This window comes from Prionailurus viverrinus, chromosome C1 (genome assembly GCF_022837055.1).
Source record: "Prionailurus viverrinus isolate Anna chromosome C1, UM_Priviv_1.0, whole genome shotgun sequence".
NCBI classification, from domain to species: domain Eukaryota; kingdom Metazoa; phylum Chordata; class Mammalia; order Carnivora; family Felidae; genus Prionailurus; species Prionailurus viverrinus.
In genome coordinates, this window is record NC_062568.1 from 213,616,520 (window position 1) to 213,630,495 (window position 13,976).

The 13,976-nt window shown below is 55.9% G+C and overlaps 1 protein-coding gene across 1 annotated transcript in view; it reads right to left on the reverse strand.

Annotated features, from left to right (window-relative positions):
• The window catches only part of PRKCZ (protein kinase C zeta), a 98,605-nt gene that overhangs the window by 80,885 nt on the left and 3,744 nt on the right, over positions 1-13,976 (reverse strand). Inside the window, exons 3-4 of the mRNA XM_047871673.1 lie at positions 13,680-13,769; positions 12,305-12,355 (exon numbers count right to left, since the gene is read on the reverse strand). Coding sequence (XP_047727629.1) covers positions 12,305-12,355; positions 13,680-13,769 — 141 coding nt within the window. The remainder of the gene's footprint in view (positions 1-12,304; positions 12,356-13,679; positions 13,770-13,976) is intronic.

Sequence of the window (13,976 nt, forward strand, 5' to 3'; positions counted from 1 at the left end):
CAGGCCCCCGGGCAGGGTGCGGGAAAGCAGGGGCCTTTTGAGTGTGAGCGACCCGCCCCCCCCTCCCCCCCCCCACTGCCCGGCCGGGTCCAGAGACTCAGAACGCGTCCTGAGGCCTGGGTGCCGTGGCCCCAGAAGGGAAGGGGGACAGAAGCCACGGTCCCGGCCATCGTGGCTACAGGGGAGCCCACCCCCAATTCCCTCCAATTCCCAAAAACCCCAGGAAAAAGACACTGTCAGCCTAGGCCGGGGAGCTCGTCCAGCCTGCCTGGAGTCATTGGACTTGCAATGACCCTCCATGGCCGGGATTCACGCTGGGGGCTGGCTGGGGGCTCAGGGGGCACCTCTCCCCTACCGAGCACCAAAACACACCTTGCCCGGGACCTGCACACGCCTGGTTCGAACACTCCCACCCACCACTTACAAGCAGGCGCCGGGGCTCCCACATCTGTGCTCGCTCCTGCACACGAACAGACTCAGGGCCAAAGCTCTGGGTTCAAATTCCAGCCCCATCAGTCGCTCACAGTGGGGGCTGAAGTCACTTGGGGGCTCCAATCACCCTGCCGCTGAGTGGCCACGGCAAGGCATTTCACACACCGCGAGCCATGAAGGTAACACTGAGGCTCCCCCCGAGGCCCAGGGCCCCCGAATCTCCACCACAGGGAGCGAGGGCTGGGGGACACAGGCTCGGGGCTCCAAGCATCAAGTTAAGAATGGCTTGTAATTTCTCAAGAACGTGGAATTTACACAAAACACGCATTTGAGAAATTTCAGCCCCTGTGGCTCATCTGTCTAAGGCAGCTGAGGCGCTGGGGCACAGACCGCTTGATTACTACCTGGCCTTTCCAGAAAGTGTGCAGACCCCTGGCTGAGACTACAAAGTCGTAAAGTAACCGAACCACCACGTCTACACATGGCTCAGCGGGAAACCCCAACGTAGCCCAAGTCCACCGCAAGCAAAGCCTTGAGCTTTAGGGCACAGCCCCTGTCCTCCAGCCAAGCGTACACTTCAATCCGGACCAGAACATCCAGTTTCGAAGATCTCAGAAAACCCAGGCTCAACTGGCCGGCTGCTAATTCTATCTAACAGAAGCCCGAAGCCGGTACTAGTTGGATGACTAGCTTTGAGTTTGTTGCAAGTAATTTGAGACAAAGGTGAATGAAACACCATTTTTATGAAAACAATAGACACACCTATAAATAGCAGGGAATGGGCATATTCCAGAAGGACTATGCGCCCGAGGGCTTCAGCCCCCAAGTCCCTGCTCCACCAACTGGTCCAACCTAGAGCCCCTCACCCCCGGGCTCTTCCCTCCTCCCAGTACTGCCGACAACCCTCCTGCAGGGCCAAACGCACCCACAACCGCCCGCAGGGCCCTCATACGCCTGACCAGCTGGGCGGGCTGGGGGTGGGGGCAAGCTGGCCTCACCGCAGACTCAGCTCGTTCCTGGAGCCCCCACGCAGCCCCGCGAGGTGGTCACTAGTACAGACCCCTTTACAGGGAAAGGAAGCCCAGGGAGGCACGCCCACCTGCCTGAAGCCACACAGCAGGCTCACCTCGGAGCTGAGGGTTGGACCAGCAGCACTGTGAGCACCCGCGTGTTACACCCACCACCTTCTCCGGTCTCACGAACACACTTCTTACACCACAGACTCTACACCCGGCTTCCAGCCAGTGTGGCCGTGTGGGTCACGCCCAGCCAAGTCCCCCTCCCTGCGTAACCCTGCTTCCAGGCAGCCGTCCAGCCTCAGGGAAGCTTCTAGCCAGACTGTGCCCTGGGCCATGGGCGGGGCAGGCAGGAGCCAGAGAGCAGGGCCAGGGGAGTGAGGCTGGGCCTGGCCCGGGGGTCCTGCCACGGCCCAGCAAGAGGTTCTCTGCCACCCCCTTCCGTCACCACAGCTCTTCCCCACCAGCCCCAACCCAGCCCCTATTTTGGGGCCACTGTTCCTCTGAGCCTCTGGGCAGATGTGTCCAGGTGAGCCCAGCGTCCCCCCACACAGGTCAGCAACATTTGTCAGCCTGTGTCAGGACACCCGCCTTTAACATCTCAGTCTCAGGCTGTGGAAACCTTCCTTCCCGGGAGTGGAAGTGGAAATGGCCTGGGGCCGGGCCTGTCACCACCCGCCCCACAGCAGCTGGTAGGAGGAGGACTTCAAAAGCTCCCAAACGCCCGGGGCTCCCGACAGGTGAGGAGGCCCGTCCCAGCCCACAGGGCAGCAGACGAAGGGCAGATAAAGGCAAGCTCACATCACCGCCCTGGCCAACCCCAGACCCACAGGGTCACGCTGGGGGGTGGGTCTGACCTCTCAGGGTCCTGACCCAGGTACACCCTCCCTTCAACCACAGAGGCCTTGCCCCGGGGGCCAGGCTCAGGCCCAGAAGCCACTTCTGCTGCCCCTGCCCAAGAAGGGAGCGTGTCTACAGGGCCCAGTCCAGCTCTAAGTCAGGTGAGACTCCTCCTCCTCCAGGAAGCCCCCTTGGGACACCACAGAGGCCCCGGGAGCCTTTCTCACTGTCGGGATGGGCCCCTCTTGTTAACGGCATTGACGTCCACCACCTGGGCCTCAGTCCTCTACGGACATGCTGAATAAGCACTTACTGAGCACATACAATCCCATCACTCCTGTTGTCTTACAGACAGAGGCGGAGTCACAGACACTCGGGGGAGGAGCTGGAGGGAAGAGGCAGCGCCCACCACCAGGCGGACTCTTGGAGCCCCCTGCTCAGACTTCAGGCCTCAGACCCAGCCAGGGCAACGCTGTGCTGCGCTGGTGGCCCTTGGCTGCAGCAGCCCTGGGGCTGGGGAGTCAGACAGGGGCGGCCCCTCCCAGGAAGGGACCTCGGACCCCGCCCACCATCAAGCCCACGCAGCCTCCACTGTCTTGCCCTCACCCTCGCCCTCGCCCTCACCGGGCCGGCCCCACCCCCTTCACCTGGTGACACCCCCAGTTAAGAGCACTGCTCTGCTGTTTGTCACAGTGACCGTCTGCTTCCAGGGAGCCATGGCCCAGGCGTGTGTGATGCATTAGTAACGTCCCCCCCACTCCCAAGTGAGACAGTTGCTGCATCTTGCGGGTAAAAAAGCCCAGGTTCCCTGAGCCCCAGGTACAAACCAGAGCCAGGTGTGCTGCATGTCGGGCCCAAGAGCTGGGGCCACTCGAGACGCATGCACGTTCCAGACGGATCAAAGACCTAAACGCAAAAAACAAAAGTCTGCCCTTTGGGGTAGCCAGAAAGGAAAATATTAACAGATTTGAACCTGCAAAACTCACAACAATAACATTTCTGCGTGACCGGAGGTACAAAAAGGCACGACACAGAGGAGCGGCTTGGGCGACGACGTCTGCCTTGCACACCAGTGCCGGGAAGAGCCGCCCGAATGAGAACCGGCAGGTGTGGCTGTGAACAGGAGGTGCGCACGGGGAGTGAGGCCCAGCCACTCGCGAGGCCACAGAGCCCCTCTGTGCAGCCACCACCTTCCTCTCGGCCTCGGGTGGCCTGGAACAGCAGGTGGGCGTCCCACACTGTTTCTGGGCCTCAACAAACTGCTAGGGCCACCCCAGGCCTGCCTCACTGCGGGTCCCCTCAGGGCCACGGGTGGCCCGCTCACCTCTCCCACGGAGCCCCGGCCGCCCAAACTGCCAGGATTCTTAATTCCTCATTGTGCCACAGGCCTCGTCCCAGAAAGCCCCGGAAACGTGCTGCCACTTGGTGGGACTTCCCGGGTCACTCGGCTCCTGCGGGGCCCTCGTTGCTGACGGCAGGGAGCCTGGCCTCGCAGCCGAACCCCCAGAGCACATTCACCCCATCACTTGCACCCGACAGGCAACCTCAGGCAACTGAGGTCAGCTCGCACGGGACCCGGGGCTGGACTGAAGTCAGGCCTCCTCTAAAGGGAGGACGCTCAGGGGACCCTGCTGACAGTTCACCCCGATGATGCCTCAGCAGGTACAAACTGTACGGTGTGGCCAAAACCAAGCTACCCGTTCGGGACTTTCGAAGCCTGGAGCCCGCGGGAGAATGTACAGCAGGGCTCTCCAGAAAGAGCAGCCGGGGAAACAGCCAAGTGCCCACCAGCACGCGAACGGATAAACACACTGCGGGAGATCCAGATCCAGACAGAAGGTAATAAGGACACAGAGGTCTTCACACAACAACCCAGGGCGACCTCACAGACACGCACAACGCTCCGCTCAACAGCCGCACCCACGTTCTCAGGCGACATCCTCCGGGACACCACAGGTGAGGCCGCGAGTCTCAATGGATTTTAAAAGATAAACGTCACACAAAGTGTCTTCTCCGACCACAGCAGGACGGAGTCAGAAGCAAATCACAGAAGGAAATCTGGAAAAGTCGCCCTGTCCACCAATGAGACAGCGGATGGATCAAAAGAGAAATCACAAGGGAAATAAAACAAACTTAGAGACGGACGAAACCAGAGGCGCGGGGCGCGGGGGGCCCTGCCGCTGTGGAGCCAACACCAACACCGGAAACCAAGGACGGTCGCCCGCCAGCCAGCTAAATTCTCGACTTACGGAACTGGAAGAAGATGGAACTAACCCGAAGCTAGCAGGAAGAAGGAAATAACAAGGATTAGAGCAGAGATCAACAAAATGGAAAATACAGAAACAATAGGAAAAAAAAATCAATGAAAACAAGAGTTGGTTCTTTGAAAAGATCAACAGAACTGACAAACTTTTGGGGCTCCTGGGTGGCTCAGTCGGTTGAGCGTCCGACTTTGGCTCAGGTCACAATCTCGCAGTTCGTGGGTTCCAGCCCCGCGTCAGGCTCTGTGCTGACAGCTCAGAGCCTGGAGCCTGCTTCTGATTCTGTGTCTCCCTCTCTCTCTGCCCCTCCCCACTCATACTCTGTCTTCTGTCTCTCAAAAATAAATAAGAAACATTAAAAAAAAAAAAAAAAAAAGGATCTCTCAAGGGGCGCCTGGGTGGCTCAGTCGGTTAAGCATCCAACTTTGGCTCAGGTCACGATCTCACGGCTCATGAGTTCAAGCCCCGCATCAGACTCTGTGCTGACAGCTCAGAGCCTGGAGCCTGCTTCAGATTCTCTCTCTCTCTCTCTCTCTCTCTCTCTCTCTCTCTCACACTCTGCCCCTCCCCCACTCATTCTCTCTCTCCCTCTCTCAAGAATAAACATTAAAATAATTAAAAAATAAAATAAAATAAAACATGGCTTCTATAAATAAATGAATAAATAAAATTTTAAAAAGGATTTCTCTATAAAATAAACAAACATTAAAAAAAAAAAAAGAAATAGGAAATATAAACAGACCTACAATCAGTAAAGAGATTGAATCAATAATCAAAGATCTCCCGACAAAGAAGGCCTTGGCCCAGACAGCTTCACTGGTGAATTCTACAGAACATTTAAAGAACATCTATCCTTCTCAAACTTTTCCAAAACGCTGAAGAGGAGGGAAATCTGTGAACTCATTCTAGGAGGCCGGCGTAACCCGATACCAAGCCAGGTAGAGACACTACAGGAAGAGAAAACTACAGACCAGTATTCTTACGATCACTGATGCAAAAGGAAACAGAACTCAGCACCATAGCGCGTGACCACGTGGGATTTGCCCCAGAACGCAGCAATGGCTCCACATGGGAACGACCAATCAGTGTGATACTCATGAACAGAATGGAGGGAAAAGCCACACAACCACACGGTCAGCTCCACTGACAAAGAAAGGGCATTTCATGAAGATAAAAATCCTTTCATGGTAAAAATACTCAACAAACAATGGACAGAACAATATGGCAGATGGGGAGGCGGAGAGGAGGAGAACAGGGGAGCTGCTGGCTGAGAGATGGCTGTCGATGGTGGGTGTGGGGACACTGGGGACTGGGAAGGTCTCAGGAACCATGTAAGAAGTCCCTAGAGCAATCCAGACCCTTCACACACCCTGATTTCCAGCCGAGCACCAAATCTCTCCAGTCTTTGTTGGATTCACGCAAAGTTCTAGTCACTGGACGTGGTGGCTTAGGATGGGAGCTCCTGGAAAGTCTGGCGTTGTCTGGTTTTAGACAGATTCACGTTGTAGACATGGACACTATAAATGTTTCCAATCTAAATAGGCAGTTTTTATTTAGGCCTAGAGATGCTAGAAGACCTCAGGCTGAAGCTGCTGAATTTCTGCATGTTAGAGTTCCCAACTCCATGGAACGTAGTTCCATATCCTCTTGACAAAAATTACTTCTTTTATTTACTTATTTTTTTAAGTTTAGTTATTTTTGAGAGAGACGGAGACAGCATGAGCTGGGTAGGGGCAGAGAGAGAGAGAGAGAGAGAGAGAGAGAGAGAGAATCCCAAGCAGGATCCATGCCGCCAGCACAGAGCCCCCACGGGGCACGAACTCACGAACCCGTGACATCATGACCTGAGCTGAAACCAAGACGCTTAAGCGCTTAACCGACTGAGCCACCCAGGCCCCCAAGTGACTTCACCTTTAAAACAACAACAAAATCCTCAGCAAACAAGGAACAGAAGGCACCACGCGTGTTTTCTCCCCCCAGCGCCAAGCAGTGAACTCAATTCTGGGATGCTCTCTACCTGAAGTCAGCACCAGATCCCACAGGTGAAGGGTTCGTCTACGAGACCGCCTCCTCCCCACTTCAGAGGCCAGTCACCAATCCAGGCTGTCAACTGAGTGCTGTCGACCGAATGGCTACAGATGACGCATTCCCTCAACCCCTCCCAGGTGGGATTAATTTGCTGGAGTGACTGGATTAACTCGGCAACAGACGGACGGAAGAGATCCACAGGGCAGGGTGTGGGGGAAGGGCGCGGGGCTTCCACACTCTCTAGACAAGCCCCTGTCCCCACATCTCCCTGGGTCACCGCCAGACACCGCCCCCACCCACCCTCCTCACGGGGTTTTACGGAGGCATGATGGATTCAACCTCCAGCCCTTCTCTCCTCCCAAGAGGTCAGGGGGTAAGACTATAAACTGCTCTAGTCACTAGGTCTTTCTGGTCACCGCCCCATCCTGAGGCTATCTAGAGGCCCCACCCCAAACCCCCTCATTATCATAAATTCTAATGTGTTCAAAAGGTACTCTTAAAGAATGACACTCCCATGACAAAGAATGACAAAAGACACTCGCCTTGCCCAGGAGATTCCGAGGGACTCAGGAGCTCAGCCAGAAACTGGGGACAAAGACCATATACAAGTCTCATTATGGCCACAAAGGAAAGTACGCACCTCGACGTGGTAAGAGCCATATATGAACATCCCCGCAAGCATCTCCCTGAGTGCTCAAAGACTGAAAGCATTTCCTCCAAGATCAGGAACAAGGCAAGGATGCCTGCTCCCCTCTCCCACACACTAGAAGTTCTAACGGGAGCAGTCAGGCAAGAAAAAGGAATAAATAAAAGCACATCCATTGGAGAGGGAAGAGTAAAATGATCTGTTCACAGATGATACAGAAAACACTAACGATTCCACAAAAAAGGCGTCGGAACTAATACACAAATTCGGCAAAACAGCAGGATGCAAAGCCAACACCAGAATCAGCTGCATTTTTATACACAAGCAAGGAGCAGCCCGAAAAAAGAAATTCAGAAAACGCTTCCATCTTACAATAGCATGAAGAGTAAAGTACTTACTAAACCCACGAAGGAGGTCAAAGACTTGCACGCTGAAAACTACAACATCGTGCTGAAAGTACAGACAACAAAAGTAAACATCCGCGTGTACGGGCCGGAAGGCTTCGCGGCGGCGTCGCGTGAATACCACCCGAACCAACCAAAGATTCCATGCAACCCCTAGCAAGAGCCCAACGACGTGTTTTTGCCGAAACAGAAATCCTCATTCTAAAAATCATCTCCAGGGACCCAGAACAGCCAAACCATCTTGCGAAGGAACAAAGCCGGAGCCCTCACACTCCCCGATTTCAAGACGTGCTACAGTAACCAAAACGGCGTGATGTTGGCATAAAAACAGACTTTCGACGTCCAAGAGAACAGACAGTCCAGAAGCCAAGCCTCCCACGCCGGTCAGGTGACTCTTGAGAAGGGCCGTTCAATGGGGAGAGGTTGGTCTTTTCAACAAACAGGCACTGGGAACACTGGACGTCCCCATGCCAAAGAAGGAAGCTGGACCCCTACACCTCACGCCATGTACGAAAAGTAACCCCAAATGCCTCAGAGACCTCAATGTAACGCCTGAAATTGTAAAACTCTTAGAAGAAAACGTAGGATAAGACTTGACCACATTGTAGTCGACAGTTTCTTGGATGGGATACCAAAACCAGAGGCAAAAACAACAAAAACGGACAAACTGGACTTCATGAAAAGTTAACAGTTTTGTGCATCAAGAGACACGATCCAGAGCGGAAAGACGACCCACAGAGTGGGAGAAAGTATGTGCAACCATACAGCTGATGAAGGATTAAAACCCAGAATTTAAAAGGACTCCCCAAACCCAGCAGCAGAAACATTAACAACCGCACTCAAAAACGGACCAAGGACACAAACGGACATTCTCCAAAGAACACACCGCGTGGCCAAGAAGCCCAGGAAAAGATGCTCAGCGTCACTCACCCTCAGGGAAATGCGGGTCAGCACTACGAGAGGCCCCCTGACACCCATGGGGATGCTTCAGAAAACAGAGGGGCACCTGGGCTTCTCAGTCGGTTGAGCATCTGACTCTTGGTTTCGGCTCAGGTTATGATCCCAGGGTCGGGAGATGGAGCCCCGTGTGGGGCTCTGTGCTGAGTGTGGAGTCTGCTTAAGATTCTCTCTCTCTCTTCCTCTGCCCCTCTCCCCCACTCGCTCACTCACTAAAATTAAAAAAAAAAAAAAAAAGGAATTGGAAACTGGTAAGTGCTGGTGAGGATGTGGGGAAATTGGGACCCTGTGCACAGCTGGTGGGAACAGTGTGGAAGCCAGTGTGGCAACAGAAACACCTTACGACCCAGCAGCTCCACTTCTGAGTATATATCACTCCCCCCCCAAAATTGAAAGCAAGATCTAAGAGATATTTGTACATCTGTGTTCACAGCAGCACGATTCACAAGAGCTGAAGCAAGGACGCGACCCAGTGTCCACCTGTGGCTGATAAACCAAATGTGGTCCATAGATACGATGGAATATCATTCAGCCTTAGAAACACAAGGAAATCCTGTGATGCTACAGGTCATACGCTATGTGGATGAACCCTGAGGACGTTCTGCTACGTCAAATAAACCAGTCACAAAAAGACAAATCCTGTTTGACTCCACTTACGTGAGGTACTTCGACTAGTCTAAGTCATAGAACGGAGAGTGGCAGGGTGGCCACCAGGGGCTGGGGGAGGTGCCGGTGGGAACAGAGCTTCAATTTTCTTTTTTTTAATGTTTGTGTATTTATTTTAAAAGAGGGAGAGAATAAGCACGAGCAGAGGAGGGGCAGAGAGAGAAGGAGAGAGAGAGAGAATCCCAAGCAGGTTCCCTGCTGTCAGTGCAGAACCAGACGTGGGGCTCGAACTCACGAACCGTGAAATCACTACCTGAGCTGAGATCCAGAGTCCAGAGCCCGGGAGATGGATGGTGCTGACTGTTGCGTAACAGGGTGAATGTGATTAATATCAACGAACCAGCCACTTAGAAATGGTCAAGGGGCACCTGGGGGCATCCGACTCCTGATTTCGGTTCAGGTCATGATCTCATGGTTCATGGGATCGAGCCCCACGTCGGGCTCTGTACTGACAGCGTGGAGTCTGCTTGGGATTCTCTCTCTCCCTTTGTCCCTCCCCTGCTCACACCCATGCACTCTCTCTCAAAATAAATAAACTTAAAAAAATGGTCAAGACGGCAAGTCTTACGCTGTAATTTACCACAGTAAAAAACCGGGAAAAGAAGCAACGTGGTTTTGACATGCACCATAACAGGGATGAAGGTGGAAAATGTCATGCTAAGGGACAGAGGTCAGTGACAAAGTGCACCTCCCATGACTCCATTTACAGGAAATGTCCAAAGCAGGTAAATCCAGAGCCGGAGCGACAAGCCGTGGCCGTGGGGGGCTGGGTGGAGCGGGGAATGGGGAGCGGCCACCGACGGGCGGGAGGGAGAGGTGGCACAACACTGGATGTCCTAACTGCCACAGAGTCACTCACTCCACAGTGGCCAAAACGGTGCATTTTATGTTATGTGTACTTTACACGATCTTGTGAAACTCTATAAAAACGACTAAGTTCAGATTAACAACCTGAATAGAATGTGCTGGACGGTGTTTTGCTGAAAGTGGACACAGGCCAGATGGTGCAGGGTGGCCCTTCCAGCTGGACGTGCCCAGGTGCCACCGCGGGACTGCACTTCTGCCGCCCGTCCGTCCATCAGTCCGTCCAGCCCTCCTCTCGTGGTCCCGACACAGCTCCGGGGCGCCACTCACCTGGAACCTGTCTGACCCTTCTCGCTCCCCAGGCATCAGGCGTGCTGACCAATAACACTGGATGTGAGTGCCCACACGGGCACCAAAATCTCACCACACACCGTGGCCATCGGTGACCAGAACGGATTTTTTCTTGGCATTAAAATCAAGCCAAAAGAGCAAAATATTGGGGAGAAGTCCAACACTCAAAGAGCCCAGAGCCCAGGGGACCCGCGTGAGGAAGGCGCTCTGCTCACACACTCCTGGCCAGCAGGGTGAGGCAGCCCTTGTCCTGTGTGCCCGGTGCAGGGATGTGGATGTGTGCGGCCGGGATCCGTGCGCAGGGGGAGACAGCACCTGTCAGCCGGCCTCAGCCCCTCCCTGGGACCGGCTGCTGCCTCCAGGTGCCGGCCGTATGATCAGCAAGGCTGAGTGGTCATCAAAGCTCCAGAGCCACCCTCGAAGCATCTCAAGGACAGTGCTTTCTAGAAGCTCCCTACATTCTCTGCATTCCTGCACAGAGACACAGCCACTGCCCGGCACTCCCACATCTACCGTGCTGGGGGCAGAAACCCCGCACCCTCCTGCACTCCAGAGGCTGAGCCCACACAAGGCCAGGTCAACTCCCATCGACAGCTGGGTGCCCCGCTGCGGGGGGGGGGGGGGTCCTGCGGGAGGGCCCGCCCCCGGCTGGCAGGTCGGCCCTCTGGCCTCCACGGCTCCTGGGCCAGCCCATCTCCCACCCCCTCCTCAGTGCGTTTCCTGGCCTCCAACTCTCAAGCTGCAGGCTCACCTGGCCCGCCCTGCCCTCTGCTCCCCCTCTGAGCGTTTAGGTGTTTATCTGGCCGTCGCCTGCCTCCCAGCTGGGAGGTCCTGGGGCTCCTGCTGCCTGCACCCAGCCTGGCAGCGCCGGGCGCAGAGGCACAGGCACGACTGAATGAAGGAACGTGCCCCTAGAGCTTCTTCCGCTCTCCCCGAAACCGTCCCCCACGTCCAGCGCCCGCCCACCCACCAGGGCAGCGCATCCAGCCAGCCCCGCGGCAGTTCTGGCCCCGTCAGACCACCCTGCTCCACTCCTGCCAGGATTCCACAGCCTTGCTGGCTGCTCTTTCAGGGTCCCCAGTTCTCTCTGGAAGCCCCAAGGCCACTCCCCAATCACCAGCCACTCTCTCCTCGACACGAAGGGTCCCCGAGTCTATCTTCAGCCCCAGTGCTTTAAACCCAACGCTCACGCACACAACCCACTCAATACCTCCACCGGGTCCGGGGGGCCGCAGGAACTCAGCACAGACCAAGGGACCCGACAAGAGGCTGACCCAGAGCCTGCCCCTGGGCCCCCTGTTGGGAAGGGGCTGAGGGGAGCCCAACGCGCAGGCACCCAGGCCGGCCCGGAGGTCAGTGCTCACAACACAGAGGGCAGGGCACCGGGCCCGGGGAGGGTCTGGGTGGCTGGTGAGTGATTTACGCCCCACATGAGTGCCCTGTCTTCAAGGACAGGGCGGGACGGAAGTGCTCTGCCTGCTTGGGGTCCGATGGCCCCTGGGACGAGGTCAGAAGCTCTCCTCCGGCCCCACTGCTCCCGGGACTCCATCCCCTACCAACAGCCCCCCGAGGAGATGGCCTGGGGAGGGGGCAAATGACCAGGTGTGGGCGTGGCAGCAGCTGGGGCATCTCCTCAGGGAGATCAGGGCTTTCCTGGACTTTTCCTTATGGCACCGATGGACAGGCCAGCGCCGGGAGGGCAGCGCTCGCTAGCCACGCACAAGGCAACGGCAACCACGTGAGGCCGCATCAGCCACGCGCTCTGCCCCCGGTCGCCGCAGGAGGATACATGTTCCTAAGCCACGGGCCACACAAGGCACCCATCTCCACATTCCCGACACGATGGGCCACGAATTCGAGCCAGAACACACAACACGAGTCACAGGAAAATGTACTCACTGTGTTCTCCCGGACAAGGCATGCCTGGCTGCTCGGGGATGCTGGGGAACACTGGACAGAGGGAGAGAGAGCAGTCTGTCATTCGGCGCACTTTGCGGAAGGTCCTGCTCCGAGTCGGGCTTCGCACACAAAGGCCACGTGGCTGACAAGCCCCCTCTGAGGAGATGCTCACAGGGCACAACCGTGGAAGCCCAACCACACCGACGTCAAACCCCCTTTCACGGGAATTCAAAGTCCACTGAAAACTCTGGGGCGAAAGCCGTCGGGGGACTCAGACAGAGCCGCCCAAGGAAGCCGGCCGGTGTGCAGCAGTGAGCCAGCACGGACGGGGGAGGACACACACCTCCTTCACAGAGGGACTTTGGAAAGCACGTTAGGTTCCACTTTGTACTCAAGTGGAATCAAAATGAAGTATCTTAAAATATACCGTGGGCTTCCATAATAGATTATTAAAACAGAAGCTTACAAAGTATTAAACCCTAGCTGAAACAACAACCCTTCCCTTAATCTAGAAAATAGAAGTGGCTTTTTAAAGCACCTTAGCCGACAGCGTCCCGGGAGCAACTTAAGCGAGTTTACGGCCAGGAAGTGGGCGGGGCGAGACCTCCAGTTTATAAACCACATTTCCATAAAGAGCCTCAACCCATCCTGTACCCACCCACTACCCCCGTAGCAGGGACAATGATGGTCCCACAGAAACCCTGGTCCTGAGCTCTGGTCGCTGCCCGCTCGCCCCGCCTAGAAGGGAATGCAGACGCGGCTGGTCGGCCACAGCTGCCAGAACCACGCTCAGACACCCTACAGAACCCCGAAAGTGCTGGGGGGGCAGCCTGACACCCCAAATTTACAGAGGCTATACTGCAATGATAACAGCTCACATTTACGTGACTCAACGTGTAACCCAGCTCTGAGCTTACTGGGCTGAGGGACGCGGTGAGCCAGGAGAGAGGCACAGGGAAGTTCTTGTCCCCAGACAGTGGTGCTGTGCACCGTCCGGGCTCCCCCCGCCCTCCTCGCTGGGGACGGGGACAGATGGAGGCCAGTGAGCGAGCCCAGGCCTCTGATGTGCCCAGAGATGCTGGCCTCCAGGGAATGGGGACGATGAGGACCAGCAACCAGAACCCAGGCTCCTGTGTCCAGTGAGAAGGAGCTTTTCTATCAGCCACAGCAGTTTTTGTTTGGGTTAATAAAACATAAGAGAAAAAAAAAACCAAGCTGCACTGTATCCGGCATCCTTAAATTCTCTCTGGAATCCCAACATTTTAAACCATGATCCTCCACGTGGCCTCTAGTCCCCCAGGCTGTCTGGGGGACGCTGGGCTCCCATCTCCCCAGACCACAGTGGAACCACCCCACCCCTCCAGCTGCCACTAACCGTGAATGGTGAGCCCTTCATCCCTGTGCTGACAGGCCAGGCGGAAGGCCTCCTCCAGCTCCATCTGGGAGGACACAGTGCAGGGGTCACCTAGGCGGGGCAAGAGACATCGCTGAGGTCACCGCAGGCCTACGGCAAAGGGGTCCAACTTGAGTCTGGAAAGGCCACGTCTCTCTGCTCGGGACCAGCCGCCACGGCAAAGCTGGGAAGTCCAAGAACCAGCCAGACCAGGAATCAGCTCCGACCAGGGCCCCACATCAGAACCGGTGGATTCCCCCAAAGGGAAGTGAGTTCACC